At 47.1% G+C, this 19,116-nt stretch overlaps 1 protein-coding gene across 1 annotated transcript in view; it reads right to left on the reverse strand.

The window, feature by feature from the left end:
- The window catches only part of LOC142771377 (uncharacterized), a 75,871-nt gene that overhangs the window by 23,019 nt on the left and 33,736 nt on the right, over positions 1 to 19,116 (reverse strand). Inside the window, exons 7-10 of the mRNA XM_075872856.1 lie at positions 18,064 to 18,120; positions 11,133 to 11,205; positions 5,786 to 5,998; positions 554 to 825 (exon numbers count right to left, since the gene is read on the reverse strand). Of these exons, the coding sequence (XP_075728971.1) occupies positions 554 to 825; positions 5,786 to 5,998; positions 11,133 to 11,205; positions 18,064 to 18,120 (615 nt within the window). The remainder of the gene's footprint in view (positions 1 to 553; positions 826 to 5,785; positions 5,999 to 11,132; positions 11,206 to 18,063; positions 18,121 to 19,116) is intronic.

Here is a 19,116-nt window from a genome sequence, read left to right on the forward strand (position 1 = left end):
TCTAGGCGGTTTACGTGGCAAGCAGGTATTATATCACAGAGCCACACGTCTGCTTGGAAAGACAGCGAAAATAACTTCATATGCTTGAAAATCCAGAGACAAGAACTTTCATGCTATGGAGACGTCGCACAACATGTATGCCAGTGCACCTTATAAACGCTGTATGCTGTTACCATAGAGAAATATCAAATGGGCAAGTTTGTTACAATGCGGAAGGTTAACCCTTGCTTCAAGGAAATCGGGAATTGAGAAAAGAGGGGGCAGGAAAGAATACAAAGAGTGAAAAGGAGGATAAGGAAATGACACCGGCCAATTTACAAGGGCGTGTCAATACAGGGGTGCCATTTAGGCAAAGAGGGAACCGCAGAGATGCACTTCGTGTTGGCTGTAGTGTCGAAATACTCAACGTCAACTGGAGCGCCCAGTTTCCCCTTTCCTACAAAACAAATATTTCACATTCAGTTTCTTTTGTGAGACATGACCATAAAATAATGCATTGCTATGTCAGCATTTGTCTCTATGCCAAGTTGTACAAGCGAATAGATAGGCGCACCTTGTGATTTCGGTAGGCCTTGTGCTTGAGCAATGCCCCATCCGACTCGATCACCAGCATCTTGACCGTAGGCGCCGTCTTGGCAGTCGAGTTGAATTGGGGACAAGGAAGCTGGGCCATGGCCATGGCCCAGTCAGGTGTGACGTGCGCCAGGTGCATGGCTGCCTCGTCCCATTCCACTCGAAAGCCCAGCTCTCGTCGCAGCAGTTCGCACAACCGGGACACCGCCGCCACGTGGGATTCACTGTCACGTGAATACACCACTTTCACCACTGCACAGTTGAGATAAAAACACACACTGAACTCCGAAACAGAAAGGTTTCCAGCTCAAAACTGACACCCATGCTTCAACCTTGTACAAACGTTGTTTTATTGCAGTAGAATTGTCATGGTGATCTGTGTGAACACTTCCGAATATATTCTATAAGGGTGGCTAGGCAGGCTTCTTTAGTAAGTACGCATAGTTATTGGAAACAGTGCGTAAACAAGATACATGAAAGACCACACAACACAGGGCCCATGTTGTGTGGTCGTTTCTGTGTACTGTTTATGAGCTGTTTGGAATATCTTTTACATTACCGAGCTATAGTCAGATACAAATAACTTAAAAAAAATCCGGAGAAGCTCTGCCCAGACGGCCGAAGCGTGGCAGCTGATCGTCTCCGCGACTGAAGAAGTAGTTCCACTTATGCGTTCAGCAATCCTTTACAAATGCGGGATTAATGGTCGCCGCGATCACGATGTCGTTCCGGAGCGCGGGCCCGCGATCTACAGACTGGAGCGCCACCAGCGTACAGCACGGTATCGGCAACCACCAAAGATAAGGCGGCCTCCGTGCCGCTATGGAGACTAAGAGATGTTACTTGACTCGTACTTGACTCGTTCTTGACTCAAGACAGTCTTGCCGCTCGCCATAAATCGTTCTCGAACTTGCGGACGACTTGAAGGCAACTTAACTCGGTCGAAGTCAGGGCAAGTTTCAAGTCAGCTGTGGGGCTAGCTTGAAAGCGACTTTATGCGTTATTCCAACATGGCCACCTCTCGAATGGATGTCGCGCGGAGGGTGGCGGCTTTTGAGTTTGCTTGCCTCGCCATAAGCGTAGCATTTTCTGAGGCGCACTGCCTGCCGAAGATTCTTGGACCCGCTTTACGTGACCGAGCACATCCGATAGAGCTGTACGACGAGGAACGATTTTACGCACGATACAGATTCATGAAGAACGCCATGCGGCAACTGCTGGGTATGTTGCCGCTCCGTGAAAGTGGGGACAACCGAGGACAGCCTGTGCCTCCAGTGTTACTGCTACTGATGGCTCTCGGGTTTTACGGCGCTGGCACATTCCAAACAGTCACCGGGAATCTCGTCCGCATTCCGCAGTCGACAGTTTGCCGCGCAGTAGGAAAAGTTACGCTACTTATCGCAAAGCACCTGTGCGCAATGCCGGTGCGCTTTCCGCAGCCGGCAGCACTTTCTATACTTATGCGGGACTTTTATGAAGTGGCTCAGTTCCCTGGTGTTACAGGCTGTGTCGACTACACACACGTGCGTATTAATAGCTTCGGTGGGGACGACGCCGAAGTGTTCCACAACCGCAAAGGCAATTTCCGTTTTCTTATTAAACACGATGACAATTTCCGCCTCTTTCGGTACAAAATTGACTCAGTGCTGTGTCTGTGTGCCTCGTCTATCCTTTCGTCCCGTCTAGGGCGCTGATTCTCGCTCAGAAAGGCATCGCTTGTAGCACAACGCTACGTAAAATTCCGCACATATAAAAAAGAGGTGACCATATCACGGGTTTTTTTTATCCGCTTCACCATCATGCAGCGAGACACTGCTGCACTCCGCGAAACAGAATTCTGCTGAGGGCAATGTCCTGACACCCGCTTTTTCTCTTGTTTACCAAGCTCAACGAAAGGATACGAATAACATTTGTTCCCAGAACTTGTTTTTTTTTCATATATAACTGCGACCTAGCCCACTACAGGCATGCACACAGGCGAACAGAAAGGCAAATACCATAAAAATTGCGTCACCTCGTGAGCCAGGTCAGCACAAATACATGCCAAGGCGTTCGATTGAAAAAAAAAAACGACGGAAGAAGGCAACGCGATGCTTGTTTCACCTCCAAACAAGCAACCATGGAGAAACACCCCGCATTTGGGTGGCCACTAAAACCAGCGGGCAAAGAACGCTTTACAGAAGCAACACTGCGCATGGCTGTGACGGCAGGCACCACGTGCCGCTCGTTAGCCGTAAAATGGCAGGAATATGCTTGTGGCCCTTCGTTTTTATAGTTATTTTAAAACGTATGGTCTTTTTTTGATGTAATGCATGCCTTACGCGAACAACTTCGTTATTACCCTCGTTAGCAGGCGAGCAGCGAGTTTCTGCTTTGAAGCTCGTTCTTGACTTGACCAAGCAAGACAGCCTGAGCATCTATGAAACGTGAAGGCTGACTTGGGCGTTTTGAAGTCCACTGCTTGCTTCACGTCGACTTGCTCTAGTTAAGGTGAAGTCGCGAGCCAAGTAACATCTCTTTACTCCTACCCTTTTATCCCTCCTTACCCCCATCCCTTGTGAGCTACTGTTGAGGTGTCGCTGACTGAAGCAGACAGTTACTGGGCTCACTTTTCTCTTCCTTTCTCTCTTAAGAATCACTTCTCTATAGAAAGTACTGCCGGCTGCGGAAAGCGCACCAGCATTGAGCACAGGCGCTTTGCGATGAGTAGCGTAACTTTTCCTACTGCGCGGCAAACTGTCGACTGCGGAATGCGGACGAGATTCCCGGTGACTGTTTGGAATGTGCCAGCGCCGTAAAACCCGAGAGCCATCAGTAGCAGTAACACTGGAGGCACAGGCTGTCCTCAGTTTTCCCCACTTTCACGGAGCGGCAACATACCCAGCAGCTGCCACATGGCGTTCTTCGTGAATCTGTATCGTGCGTGGAATTGTTCCTCGTCGTACAACTCTATCGGATGTGCTCGGTCACGTAAAGTGGCTCCAAGAATCTTCGGCAGGCATTGCGCCTCAGAAAATGCTACGCTTATGGCGAAGCAAGCAATCTCAAAAGCCGCCACCCTCCGCGCGACGTCCATTCGAGAGGTGTCCATGTTGGAATAACGCGTGAAGTCGCTTTCAAGCTAGCCCCGCAGATGACTCGAAACTTGTCCTGACTTTGACCGAGCCAAGTCCCCTTCAAGTCGCCCGTAAGTTCGAGAACGATGTATGTTGACCGGCAAGACTGTCTTGAGTCAAGAACGAGTCTAGTACGAGTCAAGTAACATCTCTGCATTCGGGGGTTCCCCCGTATTCTAGAACGTCCCTTCAGTCAACGCTTCACCTTCACTTGAGAAAGCCGATGGAAGCGCCATCTGTAGTAACGGCAAGTCACTGCATATAAGGAATAACCTGCTGCGACTTTTTGAGTAGCGCAGCGTCATTTTCAACCGAACAGTGGCGCACTGCTCAACTTCGTCAAGCGAAGGGTGAAAGTCGAGTCGAGGAGCGTTTGTGAATACGGGGGTGGGAGGGTAATTGAAAGGTCGCCTTTGAAAATGAGAACAACTAAATGCACGCGCGAATGCACTGGAGTTGTGACAGAAGCTCATGTGTTGAGATGGACCCTGGATAGCTGTGACACAAACGCTCGAGCAACGCCTGCTAACTTATTGATATTTCTTTGTGTGAAATAAATTGTCAGCAGTGAAATTGTTCTACAGATGTAACACAAGACATTGTTAAGGTGTTTAAAAAGCACCACAAGGCCATTGCGGAACGGGCAGCACAGTGACAGCGAAAGCTGGAAGAGAAGCCTTTTTGGAGCCTTTTTAACAAACTATTTGGGTAACTGCTACAAGTAAACTCTCAGGGTACCCACCACGCCATAAATAATAATTATTTTGTGGTGGGGCAGCGCCTACTATGCCATTATTTGTCATTATTCGGAAAAGCGTGGTACCTGCTGTGCCATTGTAAGACATTTTGTGCACAAACATCTTCGACGGCGGCAGTGGTGGACAACTACGGCATCAGAATCCAGCTTTATTGTGATCTCACAACAGCTTTCACTGTAAAAGGCCTAGTAAGTGAACACATTAACAGAAGCAATGATGCATTGCGCCAGCCGTATACCACCAGTAAGAACACCCCATTATGGACGCCAGTGCGAGAAGCCAATGTGGTTAGACTGCTGTTGCATTTAAAAGTGTTCATAAATGAAGCACAGCTTACAGTGCTGTTACTGGCATGCGTAGTATTTTCTTTGTGTAGAATTTTGTGTGAGATTTGTTGAGTTACATGAAGTTTTTTTGCTGTGCCACTGCCGTTGCTCGCACTTCAATTTCATTCATTGCAAACGCTCCGAAGATACATACAGAAATGCTCTAAGGCAAGAACTGTCAATACTTATACGCACTTCACTTCTTTCCTTTACTGCATAATAATTTTACTTTGCATGCAGCCTAAAATACGCTGTAGTAAGGCTTGTTAGTGCATGTCCCTTATAGTTGTTTGCTAAAATTGAGGACAGTTACGCTCCTTTGCAGGGCAAGTTTCAGGGCACGGTGTGGTACTCTTTATTCAGGTGGGGGAGATCAACGCTTTGGTTGATGCATGTGACTGGCGTGTTGGGACAGTTCTATTTAACCTTACCGCCGCATCATAAGCTTTCTGGAAGTTTCAGAGTTTCACGTAAATTTTCCAACATCATTCAGGCGTGAGAATTTTCAAGCATAGACGTCTCGCATATCTGCAACCTAAGGGAAGAGCTTTCGATACCTTGGAGCCGAGCCCTTGGAAACACGGATAGGTGACAGAAAGTTCATCTTAAAGGTCATGCCTTACCATGGCGGTCCTGTTTTTTGTTGTTTTTTGTGTTCTTTTTTTAATGCTCGTGTTTAGGAAAGCTGTTTACATTATCGGAGTTTCTGGGTAAGCCAACAATACATTGCATAAACCGCTTCCGAAAATAGGTTTGCGGTGCCCCTTTGGCTGCCCTCTGCCCCCCTCGCCCTACAATGAAAATTGAAATTGCGCCTGGAATTCACAGCACCACTGTGTTCGGGAAAAATAGCCTCCATGTGTCCCGATTTAGACACTGCATCCACCACTCGCATCTGCGATTATTTTCCTTACGGGAAATATAATGTATGAGCTTAACTTTCATAATCAAAAGTACTTTTCACAAACATTCTTATTTTTTTAGCAGTTTCACATGCCGAACAACTACTGACCAGGTGGTCCTGGAGCCACTCGATACTTGCGGTACGTAGCAAGGGGTGAGGCCAGGATGAACGGCTTGTTGCGTGCCAACCTGTACCGACGCCGCACCCAAATGGCACCCAGCGCAATGAACACAGCTGCAACGAACAGCAGCGGGAGCAGCAGAAGCCACAGCAGGCGACTCCGCAGGGCTTCGCCTGTCGGCTCCCCGGAACCTTCTAGAGCTGCACAAAACAAAAATTTCAGGTACACGATGATGGTGAAGATGCCTTGCAAATCAGCTAAGAAATTTTACCATGCTGCTTACTTAACACTGATTAAAAAAGAACCACGAAAACAAGCTCAAAATAACCAATAGTAAAAAAGATTTGTAAAAAAGAACAATACAACAAGAACAACACAAGAACAGCTTACAATGTAATCCAGTGTTCCAAAACATTTACATTGATGCACGTCCGATCGGGGTTGGGCAGACAAAGAAAAGCATGAAAATTTTAGTCTGTGCTTAGAGACCCTCTGCAACATTTTTTTATGTTTCTGTAGTTTTGTCCAAAAAGATTCGAGAAAACTTTTGAAAAATATTGCAAAACTACTGGATTCAATTCTTATGATACTTTCGTATTAAAATTCGCTTCATACCCAGAATTTTGCTATTCACACAGCTCTAGTGCTTGCCCATCACGTGTTTTGAAGCAAAATGCATGAACAAAAATATTGGCCTCGCATCTTCTCAGGGTTGAATTCGAGTAAACACGTCGCAAAGGGTTCGGTTATCGCATGAATGTTGCGTATTTGGGTATGGTTTTGGAATGCTCAATTGTTATTTTTTCTTTAATATTCTTATTCATTGAAATGAGAAAAAGTGTTGCCTTTAACGTCAAGCGAAAGACAAGATGCCCTTGACTGAATCCCTAACTCGCGATCCAGTCCCCACATATACGGGGTGGCCAGTAAACGGTTGTGCAGAGCGATCAGTCGTTTTTTTAAGACGATAGTCTTTCTTGGGGACCTTCAACGCAAAGATTTTGGTCTGTCTGTCTGTCTGTCTGTCTGTCTGTCTGTCTGTCTGTCTGTCTGTCTGTTTGTTCACTTATAACGGCCCCGTGTACTTGAAACGGCTGACCCCATCCACAGCGCCCACCAATGTTGCTCAAGATTTAGCGTTCATACTTGTGCAATTGCCAAATAAAAAAGCAATTATTGCGCATGTCTGGGACACCAAACAACACGTATATATTCTGCATGTGCGTCTTTTACTAGAAAAGGCATACATAAGTAATTTCAAAGATCATAACGCTTATCATGCTGCGCTGACCATTGTTATGCCTGCGAGTACGCAGCGAACGTCCATGCCTCGGAAAAAGGAAATCTGTGTCAAGGCCAGCACGCGAGCCCGCCTGACGCGATAAAAAACTTAACGGCGTCATCACGCGACGGCGCCTTTCTGCTGCGCACGTGCAGTGAGTCACCTAAGCCAGCGAGCCCGTCGAGCAAGCAACCGGCGCCTTCCTGTCTGGCGAGTCTGACGCATTGCCTGGCGACGTCACTCGTCCTTGGGTGCAGCCACCTGCAGCGCAGCCTCTCCAGATTCGATGAGAAAGAATGACGCGGCCCAGCGGCGACCCCATTGGAGGAGTTTGACCTCATGACCAGCGGCGCTTCTGGTTGGACATTTGTTTTCTGAAAGAATCCACCCGGTGCATATAAAAGAAGCCCTGCGGCGCGTCGCGAGTAGCCGTCCTATGTGAGAGCAGACATGTGTGTCGCAGTTGAGCTATGTGTTAGCAGTCCCATGTGAGAGCAGACATGTGTGTCGCAGTTGAGCTATGTGTTAGCAGTCCTATGTGAGAGCAGACATGTGTGTCGCAGTTGAGCTATGTGTTAGCCGTCCTATGTGAGAGCAGACATGTGTGTCGCAGTTGAGCTGTGTGTCAGAGTTGAGCTATGTGTTAGCAGTTGAGCTATGTGTTAGCAGACCCATGTGAGAGCAGACCTATGTGTTAGAGAGGAGAGCTCGGCTCTTCGGGTCTCTAAGCTGTCGGCCCCAGTGCCGAATTTGTAACGCCTCTGTATATATGCTGTACATAAACCTTGTTTAATTCACCGTCGTCTCGTCCGCTCGTCTATCGGCTCTGCGCAGAAGCAGTCGCGAGCTGAGAAACCTACGCTACCAAACTGCTGGTGACCTTCCCGGCGGAGTTCGAAGCAGTGGCGCCTTCGGGACCGTGTTGGCGTCGCCGTCTTTCGAAACAGTGGTTGCAGCGATGAGAGTCGTGGCGCCCTTCGTAACGTCATCGGAGGCGCGCTTCGCAACACCATGCAACGCTTGCACGAAAAGGCGAGTGTTTCCAACGCTTTGCTAAGACGAGACGGTGGAGGCACCTACCCGTCACCTTGCGCTCTACCCCTTATAACCTCTGAGACGGACTCGCGCCTGTCTCAGAGGTGATAAGGGGTAGAGCGCCACGTGCTTCGTTTTCGAGGAGAACTGCCAGATGACGCTCATGTCTCAAGTGTGACGTGACTTGAGCTCGTTCGCTTCCGCTGCACGCTCGAGGCACTCTAACGCAGCGCCTCCAGAATACCATTCACCGACTTTCTTGCGCAGAACATCGAATAAATGTTTTGTTCACTCTCTCCACACGCAAGACTATCGTCTTTCGACGACATTTGCAGATTAACATGAAGATACGGGGCTATTTTTTTACTAGCAGATGGTGCCTGCGTCGGCCTTGCAAGGCGAAAGAGGGGAGGGGAGCGACAGTTTCGCGGGTGTCTTCCAGGGTCAGTACGAAACGCGAGCATGCGCAGTGTGGGTTTGGACGTGCGACTAAGAAATGCTTCGCATTTGAAAGAATTCACATTGGTTCTTTTTTAAGGTGCGAAGCATTTCTTTGCGAACTTCGGTGACATTGACCATATCCCTCTATCTATCTATCTAGCCGCCTAGTACATTTAGCTCTCCTGGTCGTCTTCATAATGAGATTCATGCAACAATTGGTATAGCATAACATGACTGTATGAAGAGCATAAGTGACTAGTCATAAAATGAAAAATTAGGACATGTATGTCATGAATGTCACGATTTACATGTCATGGTGTGGCTGTGCTTGCGGTGGTTTCGTTCACATTACGTATTGCAAAACTGGTATGGTATGAAATGAATGCATGGCGAACATGATTGACAGGCCCTAACGTGGAAGTCATGAAATGTATGTCATATAAGTCATAACCCATGACTGCACGCCACGCTCATGGTGCGCTCGCAGTCGTTTCGCTAGCTTCACGTACCAAAATTTCTATTACGTGACGCGAACGGACGACGAAGGTAATTGAAAGGTCCAAACATGGTAATTGTTAAATGCGTGTCATGTAAAACATGACTACATTCTATGCTCACAGTGCACTCACGGCCGTTTCGCAAGCTTCACATATACCAAGTTTAGTGTTACGTGACGTGAATAGATGACGAAGGTAATATGACTGGTGCAATCATCATAATGATGACACACTTGTCAAGTAACACTATGACTACATGCTACGCTTAAGGTGTGCTCATGGTCGTTTCGCTGGCTTGACATACTCGTACACAGAACTTAGTTTTACGTGACGCGAATGAATACGGATGTATATGACTGGTGCAAACATGATAATTATGATATGTGTGTAATGCAAGAACATGACTACATGCCACTCTTTTGATGTGCTTGCGGCCGCTTCGCTAGCTTCCCCTACACCAAATTCGTTATTACGTGACGCGAATGCTTGATGAAGGTATATGACTGGTGCAAACATGATAATCATGACATGTGTGTCATGTAATAATATGACTACATCCCATGTTCATGGTGCGCACACGGCCGTTTCGCTAACTTCTCAGATAACAAATATGGAATTACGTGACGCGAACGGACGACGAAGGTAAGTGACACGCCCAAACATGATAATCATGACATGCCTGTCATATAAAAGATGACTACACGCTATGCTCATAGCGTGCTCGCGGCCATTTCACGAGCTTCACATATACCAAATTGGGTATTACGTGACTTGAATGGACGACAAACACAAATTCCAGGCACAAACATATGATAATTATGACATAAAAATCATGTATGGCATAGTTTAAGTCCGTCTCGTAACGTTGGGCTGATTTTATAGTGGCATATGAACCTTCCTCAGTCGTGCTTCCCATATATTCGATTCCCACTGTACGTGGTACCTGCCAATTTTTTTTCTTGACACAATTAAACGCAGTGTTACTTTGCTCCCTGTATTGAGATGGCTCCCTAATTGCCTGCGTATGGAATCAAGCATCGGAAAGTGATCGCACGACAAGGACAAAAAACAAACAAGACCTGCGCATTTCTACCGATAATGCTGTTACATGCGGCGGGCTTTAATTACAGACGAAAGAAAACAAGGTAAATAGTGCTTGCAGCCATGGAAGAAGGAAAAAGAAAGGAGGAATTACTACGTCACACGAGTGAATCTAAGTGAAGCCTGCCATGCCGGCCCAACACGTGACGTCTGAGCATGCTCTAAGCTCTAGTCCTTTCGGTGGCGTTCCGCTTTCGAACCTTCTGCATGAACCGGCCGGTCTGCGCCGAACAAGTGCGTTTCGATTGAAAGCTACCGGGTGCGGCACTCCGAAATCTCGTAAAATATCGCTGCTTGCGTGATCTGACCGCAGAAGGTCATGTGTTGGGCTGACATGGCTGGCTTCAAAGAAGGTTGGCTTACCAATGTTGGCAGCGTGACGTAATGTTCCTTCCTTTCTTTTAGATGCGAAGCAGCCTTCAGAGTCCCGTGTGTAACACCGTACGTACGTGCGTGCGTACGAACGCGCCTCAAGGCGTGCTCCTCACTGCAGGTGTTGGAGTGGTGCCAAGTAGGTTATGTCACAGCGGCGCGTTGCCGCCACGCTCTCCTTGCACACTTCCCTCACAGGTGCGTGCTGACGTCACTCTCTCTCTCTCAACCCCAGCACTCTCGCCACAGCACCCGCAGCTGCCGGCTCCTCCGTCTCCTCACAACACACTTTTCTCTCGCTTCACCCTCTACACCGCCCACACCACTCGACCGCACGTCGAGTGGAAACACTGTTCTGGCTCGTTGATCTGCGAACGCTACACCAACTTTCGCTTTAAACCATTTTTCCAGCATGCGCGTTGACACCCATTTTAACAAAATCAATGCCGTGCGCACCGCTGCTGCTTCGCATCCCATCAGGGTTCCCTTCGGGGAGAAGGTCCAATTTTCGTCTCTTCTCCCATGCTCGCAGCACTAACAACAGATCGTTCTCTACGTTTCGGACATCTTGTTAGAGCTACTGTAGATGTATCCACGTGTGCTCACCAGAGGGCAGCTCAACCACTTTGGAGTAGATGGTGATGTACTCGACACCTGGACCACACTGTAGGGGAGTTACCTGCACCATCGAGTCAAGGCAACAACAGGTCACGTGCTTTGCATTTATCGATGGTCGATTCGCCATATTGTGGTACACGTTTATCTTTCGGTATCTGCAGCACTTCATTAAGCGGATGCTCTTTCGTGCAAAAAGCTTCCTTTAGGGCTTCACGTACCAAATATGACTTAACCAAACAAGGTACATAAATTTCATTCTGTAATCTTATGGCATGCACGATTCACAACATATATTCATTGGTGTTCTTTTTTTGTGCGAAATGGTGACGCAGGTTCCAGTTAACATTTAGTCTGCTGGCACGCATCGTGTATAAGAATGTCATCGCCACCGCACTCTCCTCACCGCCGTCGATCAGTCTCCAGAGGCGACGATGAAAACAGTACGTAATATGGAATAGCGGCAATTCACGGCATGGCAAAGAATTTCTATTCTCCTGAGCGGTGATTCTGAAATTGACGCTGCACTGAGCAGCGATGAGGCAGCTGGAGACGCACGCTTGAGCCCAGCTGGCTGGTAGGACGTATAGACGCCGCGTTCATGCTCGCGATAGTCGCAGCTTCAAATGATCACATTTGCGCTCATGACTCCACAGTGAATCACCCGAAGCGGCACAACGAAAACGCAAGATTGGCCTGAATACGCTCACAAACCAAGCAAAACAAAACGAAGGAAGTAGTTGCCAGGCAACCAGGCGTCACCACCAGATGGCACCACGTGCAGAAACCGCGATACTCGGGGTAGTTCTCTACTGTTTGAGGCCAGGACGGGAGTACTGCGAACCAAGACATATCGGGCCAAATACGAAGGGGTAGACACAGTATGCAGTGCGTGTGGAGAGGAAGAAGAAACTGCCGAACACTTGATAATGTTCTGTGAAGGGCTTCACCCTATCGTTCAGGATGATGGCGCAGAGTTTTTCAAAGCACTGGGGTTTAGGGACCGGGAGGGCAAAATAAACTTTAAGCGGGTAGACTTAACTAGAAAGAGGTTATCTGATGGTGGCTAAAGTCAATGCACGAGTGAAAATTAAACTCTTCACTGCAAAGTAAGAATCCTCAAACTCACTTTTTAAGGAAAAAAATAAATATAGTTTTTGGTTCATCAGGTATTACGGCTTGGTGGCGCTAGCCATCGCCCGATCTAAAGGGTACAGCCATATCCATCCATCCATCCATCCATCCATCCATCCATCCATCCATCCATCCATCCATCCATCCATGACAACACTAAAATTGTTGACGTCGTCGCTGCTTATTCAGCATCACTTGGCGCATGAGGCGTGACCTAAAAGTTTGCTTAACATGTCAGAATGCTGCCGATGCCTCATGGCCGGAAAGGCGCCCATCAGCTTTGGGTGCTCTTTGCGCTTGAAATAGAAAATATTCTATGTAACTGATGCCAGTCACATATCGCCTAAAACCTTATGCATGTAAAATAACTGAATGAACACCGCATCTCGAGTTTGAAATTTGGTGTCACTTTATTGAGTCGTGTGAGTGCACTGGCTGCAACGTTTGAGCGCACACAAAAAGCCTTCAGTCTATAAACTTCGTGTCTTTGCACGAAGATATATTGAAATGGCTTTGCATTTTTCGAACTAATAGTCAGCTTGAGTTGATTAGTGCATGGAATCCGTGCTACTGACAAGGACCAACAAATATCTTATATAACTTTTCCCTGCTTTTATAAAAAAATCATTGATATATCTGCGCGGTGCTCTGCCACGCTTCAAGTCCTATTGCTCATGCAATACTTTGTGGCTTTTAAAATTGATCTTCACTGTTCTTAAGCAAAAGTTTCAGATGCCTTAATAAATGCGACAGTTCATTATCAGCCGCCTCTATACAAGGGATGCAAAAAGTCATTATCACGTGATGACGTTCAAATAGGACGTCAGGATAAAGACACAAAAATTGTGATGTCTTTAATACTTGACATATTATGACTGACTACTATGACGTCATCACATGACACCGTCGTTCTGCATTGGTTTCGTAATTGTTGGCCCATGATGGAGGCGGTGCAGACAGCTTGCAGTGTCTCCGGTCCCTGGGGCAGTGCCGAACCGCGTCAGCTGCAGACAGCTCCGGGAGGGGGCCGGTGTTGCAGAAACACTTTGAGGTGTGCCAGCTTGTGCAATTCTCCTCTATTGTATTTGTTTTTAGTGCAGCCATAAATAAAATTACACGAGGTTGCAGAGAATGATTAATAGATTGGCTAAAGAGACCTGGAGTCTTCTTAGGCGAATGCACCAGAGACACTGAGGGTTTGTGTCGTTATTTAGTTGTGACTTCCAATAGATTATTTTAGGGGTGAACCTTCTTAAAGCCGCACCTGTTCGTCCCTCGTCGTAGTCGTAGTGCGTAACCAGTCTTACGTTGTGACCTGCAAGGTGGCGCCGGTGGGAGATTTCTCCTGTGCGTTGTTGAACAATAAAAAAATTGGCAGCGTGCGCACTAACTATAAGCCGAATTCTCCTGTCTCTAATTCCCCATTAGCAGCGATTGACATGTACATTGAGCACTATCTGACAAGAAAGGGTTGCTACGTTATACTCGCTGGGCGTAACCTCCTTGGTTTAAAAAGGTTCAGCGAGCGTTGGGCCGCAGTGCCATAAATACAGTGAACTAGTATATACCATGAACTCGAGGTGGTTAAAGGTGGGAAGTAGACATGAAGCGCAAGCCGTAAGAAAGTGTGCGTGTGCCACCTCTCTTTTAGTCCTTGGAATGTCCGCTGGATGGCGGTGCTTCTGTATGCATAATATATGATTAAAAGATGCGAGATGGTGGTACTTGGAGTGTTGGCTAGGTGGACGAACGGACACACAGACAGATGCATGGACGGATGAACGCATGGACGGACGCAGGGGCGTATGCATGGACGAACGCAGGGACGGACGCACGAATGGACGTGCGGACGCATGAACAGATGCACGCACGGATGGGCGGGTGGAAGCATGGACGGTCACACATACGGACGCACGGACGGACAGAAGCAACAACGAATGGACGGACGAATGCTTTGCCCCACGCTCCATCATTCAACCTGTGGATATGCTGCCATTATTTTCATTGTTTCGAACGTTCGTTAGCGTCTCAGTTTTTATCAGGTGATGATTACACATATGGTTTGTGTCTCTGAACGAGGCATGTTTTGCTCGAGGGTAGGAATTCTTTATAGCTTTGCCAAATTAAAACCTTGTGAGACCAACACTCAGAATCAAGTAGTTGTTTATTTAATTCAGATGTTTCCTATTATAGGCATGCACAACACACACCTTTGTGCATATTTTACGTTTTCGTGGGGTGAGCGGACAAACTCCAGACTTTTTTTGCATTAGACAAGTACATTGGTAGGCCATCAAGCATTCTCGGCCTATCACCCGCTCAAAGTTTCGGAATATTCCGCTGGGACATGACACGAACACTTCCGATTCTCTTGTTGTCGGAGGTGTTGAAATATTTTGCGCTGACACACACAGAGGAGAGAAGTGCAACATAAGACCACCCGTTGCTTGCCATCAACGTTTCTAGACTAGGTAACTTGCAAAACTGAGCGATGTTGCGCGGTGCGGCCGCTGCCAGCGACAAAAGTGGCGCTGCTGTCGCATCCAGATTCACTCACTGCATGCTCGCTCACAGAACACCTAGCTCGCTCGTGTCACGGCCGTAACGTCCATCGCTGTGCATGTTGCAGTGCATTGGCCCCACCGCGGTGGTCTAGTGGCTAAGGTACTCGGCTGCTGACCCGCAGGTCGCGGGTTCAAATCCCGGCTGCGGCGGCTGCATTTCCGATGGAGGCGGAAATGTCGTAGGCCCGTGTGCTCAGATTTGGGTGCACGTTAAAGAACCCCAGGTGGTCAAAATTTCCGGAGCCCTCCACTACGGCGTCTCTCATAATCATATGGTGGATTTGGGACGTTAAACCCCACAAATCAATCAATCAATCATGTTGCAGTGCGTCGATATCTGTGGAGGCTTCTTTCTGCGTGAACATTTTTGTGCTTCAGCGCGCCCTGTTCTGCTTTGAATGTGTTGCGTGTTTTCATCATGCCCGGATGTTGCGTTCTCAGCTGTAGAGTAGCTACGGGAAATGAGAGACACCACGACATTTTTTTTTGTGCCCACGTGTACCTGAGCAGTGAGAGGTATGGGACCATGCTATTCCTCGTGCGGATAAGAAACTGCCCAGCACCTCACGTGTGTGTGTGATATGCACTTTCATGAGAAGGACATCCTGAAGACTTTCACTCACGTCATATGGTAAGAAGGTACAAATCGCAAGAGGAAAGTGGAACCTCGTAGAAGGATGCGTTCCACGAATATTCCCGAATTTGCCCGCTTACCTTTGTCGCGGGGCCCGCGACAAAAAAGCGAAAGCTGCCCGATAGGAGTGGGGTATTTTCCAGAATATCATCGGCGAAAACGAATAGACTATCTCCGAGCACTCAGCTCGAAGACAGTGAATTAAGTCTCGACATGCCGTCAACTAGTGGCGCGTCATTTCGCTTCAAGAGATAGAAAACGTTGTTTTTTTTGCATGCTGGCGGAACGTTGTTGAGAATGGCGAGACAAAACGTCTTGTGGTGTTTCTAGGGCTCAAAGAAAAAAAAAGAGCGCTATTTGTGGAGAAATGCGTTGTCGCAGAAGACATGACATTCACCATTAGCACCCGTCACTATCGCTCAGCCAAGTAACCTGGCAAAGCAGATACCATCATCCAATGGGCAGAACTTCTGGAGGACATAGAAAAGCTGTAAGTGTGTTCATGTTGTCCCAATGCGTCAGCAGGCAGACTCGTGAGTAATGACTACGAAGTGCTCACCGATACCCCAAAGTGCGGTCTCTGCTCGAAGCTTTGGCTGCAGCTGTGTTAACAGGTTTCATTAGAGGAACTCCAGAAGAAGCAGAGGGAAGACATGCTCGAGAAAATGGCCGCACGCGTAGCTTTTCGACGGTCTAAGTTGCTAAAGAATGTGACTGACATGGAAAAAAAAAGCTGACTACTTAACCAGACAAAAGCCACAAGATTGCGCCACATAGTTGTAATTTATTTTCAAGCCCGAAAAACACAGCCACAAAAGAGGATGCGAGACATTGTAATTGGGTTTTTCGCGTCCTAAAATCTATTGCGAACGTACACCACCTAGCAACTAACCGACAGACTCGTATGTTATGCTATATATATCAAGCATTGTTTATTCTGGGCAGTTCTGAAAACCATAATGATACTGTATTTGCCTTACACCACTAAATATTACGCAGTATTAAGTTTCTGCGGCAGCACAACAAATGTCGATAATATACTGTTGGCAAAGCTCTTTCAGAACGGCCGCCACGGCGTCTTGCCAAGACGACCACGTGTTTTCGTCTGCTAGCGGAAGCTTGTTGCACCGCCAGTGCCACCAAACCGGAAGCTGTCCCGGCGCCGTGTGACGAGTAGTCTGACGCGGGGAGTTTTGCAACTAACCTAGTCTATAAACGTTGGCTTGCCATGGTATGGCACGCTCACGCGTTTCCCACCAATCGCTCTCTCAAGGCTGCCAGAACGTCCGCACTTTTTTTTTTTGTAATTTCTCTAGTGTCCTGGTATGGAGCAAGTACATTCACTGCATCCTTTCCGACATTCAGGCTCAGGACATGTGGTGAAAACTGTTGGTTGACTAGCACAATTTTTTTTCTTTGCAATTAAACCGGCAGCCACCTTCGCTGCCTTCCGCCCGATGCAATGAATGGGTGGATGCTATGGGCGTCCCCTTAATAACGGGGCGGCGACATGTGTGCCACCAGGCTTGCAAGAAAAAAACTACCAAAAAGAAATGTTTCTTGTTAACTTGGCCTAATGCTTTATCTACTTTCATTAAATCGATGTTATTATAACAAAGACAATTATAAATTAGTGTTCCATCTCTCTGATTCTTAAGGCAGAATGACCTCATTTTAACACTCTGTTCTTTATCTCTACTTTTCTGCCACCAGTACTCCAACCGTCTCTTATTTGCTTCTATCGCAGAAGCACAGACCGGATGCCACTTGCAACGCAGAAAGCTTCCCATAATGATATGGCGAAGCTTCATGACGACTAAAGATATTGAAGGACTGGGGTACGCCAACTGTATTAACCTTTCACAGCTACTGCCTCAAATCTAGACTGTCATTTTATTACTGCAGCAATATTAACGACTGCAGTCATGATTTTAGCATACCTATTTAAAGCAAACATGCTGACCATATGTAGAAAGCAATGGAGGTTTTACTTGTTCAATAAACGTTTCCGTGCGAGAAATGCCACCGACTACACTCATAGTGCTTAAAGGCTTCAAATGTGCAGTTTCGGTTTTCAGACAAAATCTGCCGGACGACTTCAGTTTCAGCTTTCAGACAAAATCTGCCGGACGACAGAAACAACAACTGTTGTTAAACGGAGGTGCCATATTGGCAACAGCCATTCAAAGCCAGCCTTGCTAGTTTCGTTGTCAAATTCACCACAAGACGGTGACCAATAAGAGGTGCGGAGCCATGGAACTAAGGCATGCTGTTTGATTATAAGACCATCATGGCCAATAGTCATACTGTGGTCCTCTACTTTATGTGAAGGCACTTGACGGTTCTCGCCGTACGTTATTTTACTGTACTGTATTTCGCAGTATTTTACTGTACTGTAATTTGATTTACTTTACTGTACTGTATTTTTCCAGGTGTATCAAGAAAACATATGTAACAGCATCACCTGTTGGTTATGTGCAGTACTTGTGATAATTTCTTGATAATGTGTGTGATAACATTTCCAGTGATCAGCACTTATCTGCTTTCTTTCACTACTTGTGCCGGCATACAACCTGTTTAAAGAACTTACCCGAACACAGTAGTTCCCTGCCTGTAAATGCTCGAACCTCGCCACCACCGAGAGGTTCTGCAAGAAAAAAAAACGAAGAAAAACAAAAAAGACAACTGTGAATACCTGAGTAACGACCAAATGCTACTAAAGCTAAAATCATTCATAGCATGACCGCTTACAATGCAGGGTCGGCTATAATGTAAGATTTTCATACTCCCTTTTCCCCTCCCACTGAACTCCATGTATAAACATAATGGTTATGGTGAATCACCCCCAGGAGAATGACAAGTTGTAATTCGGCTTCCGTAAAGTTCTCATGAAAGCAAAGGAAAAAAAAATATTGGCAGATCCCACGTACAGTGGGAATTGATGATATGCGTGGCATGAATGAGGAAGTTTGATAGGTCACTTTAAAATCAGCACAACGTTACGAAGCGGAGGTAAACTATGCCGTATACATGACTTCTATGTCAAGATTATCACGTTTTGACGTGTCATTTACCGTCGTCATCTATTCACGTTACCTGAAACCATATTTGGTACATGTGGAGCTAGCGAAACCGCCACGATCGTGCTGTGAGTGTAGCGTGTAATCAAGTTTTACGTGACACGCATGCCATGATTATCATGTTTGAACGTGTCATTTACCTTCGTCGACTATTCACGTCACGTAATACTCATTTCGGTTGAGCCAGCAAAACAGCCGCGAGCGCGCAATGAGCGTAGCATATGAGTCATGTTTTAGATGACATGGATATCATGATTATAGTGTTTGTAATTATCATTTACATTCGTCGTCCATTCACATCACGTATAACCCAATTTGGTATATGTTGTTATGCCTGCGAGTCTACACCGAGCGTCCATGCCTCTGAAAAAGGCAATCTGTGTCAAGGCCAGCACGCGAGCCCGCCTGACGCGAACAACTCAACGGCGTCATCACGCGGCGGTGCCTTTCTGCCGCGCACACACAGTGAGTCACCTCAGCTAGCGAGCCCGTCGAAGGAATCGGCGCCTTCCTGTCTGGCGAGTCTGACCCAATGCGTGGCGACGTCACTCGTCCTTGGGTGC

The sequence above is a fragment of the Rhipicephalus microplus genome, chromosome 9 (genome assembly GCF_043290135.1).
Source record: "Rhipicephalus microplus isolate Deutch F79 chromosome 9, USDA_Rmic, whole genome shotgun sequence".
Lineage (NCBI taxonomy): Eukaryota > Metazoa > Arthropoda > Arachnida > Ixodida > Ixodidae > Rhipicephalus > Rhipicephalus microplus.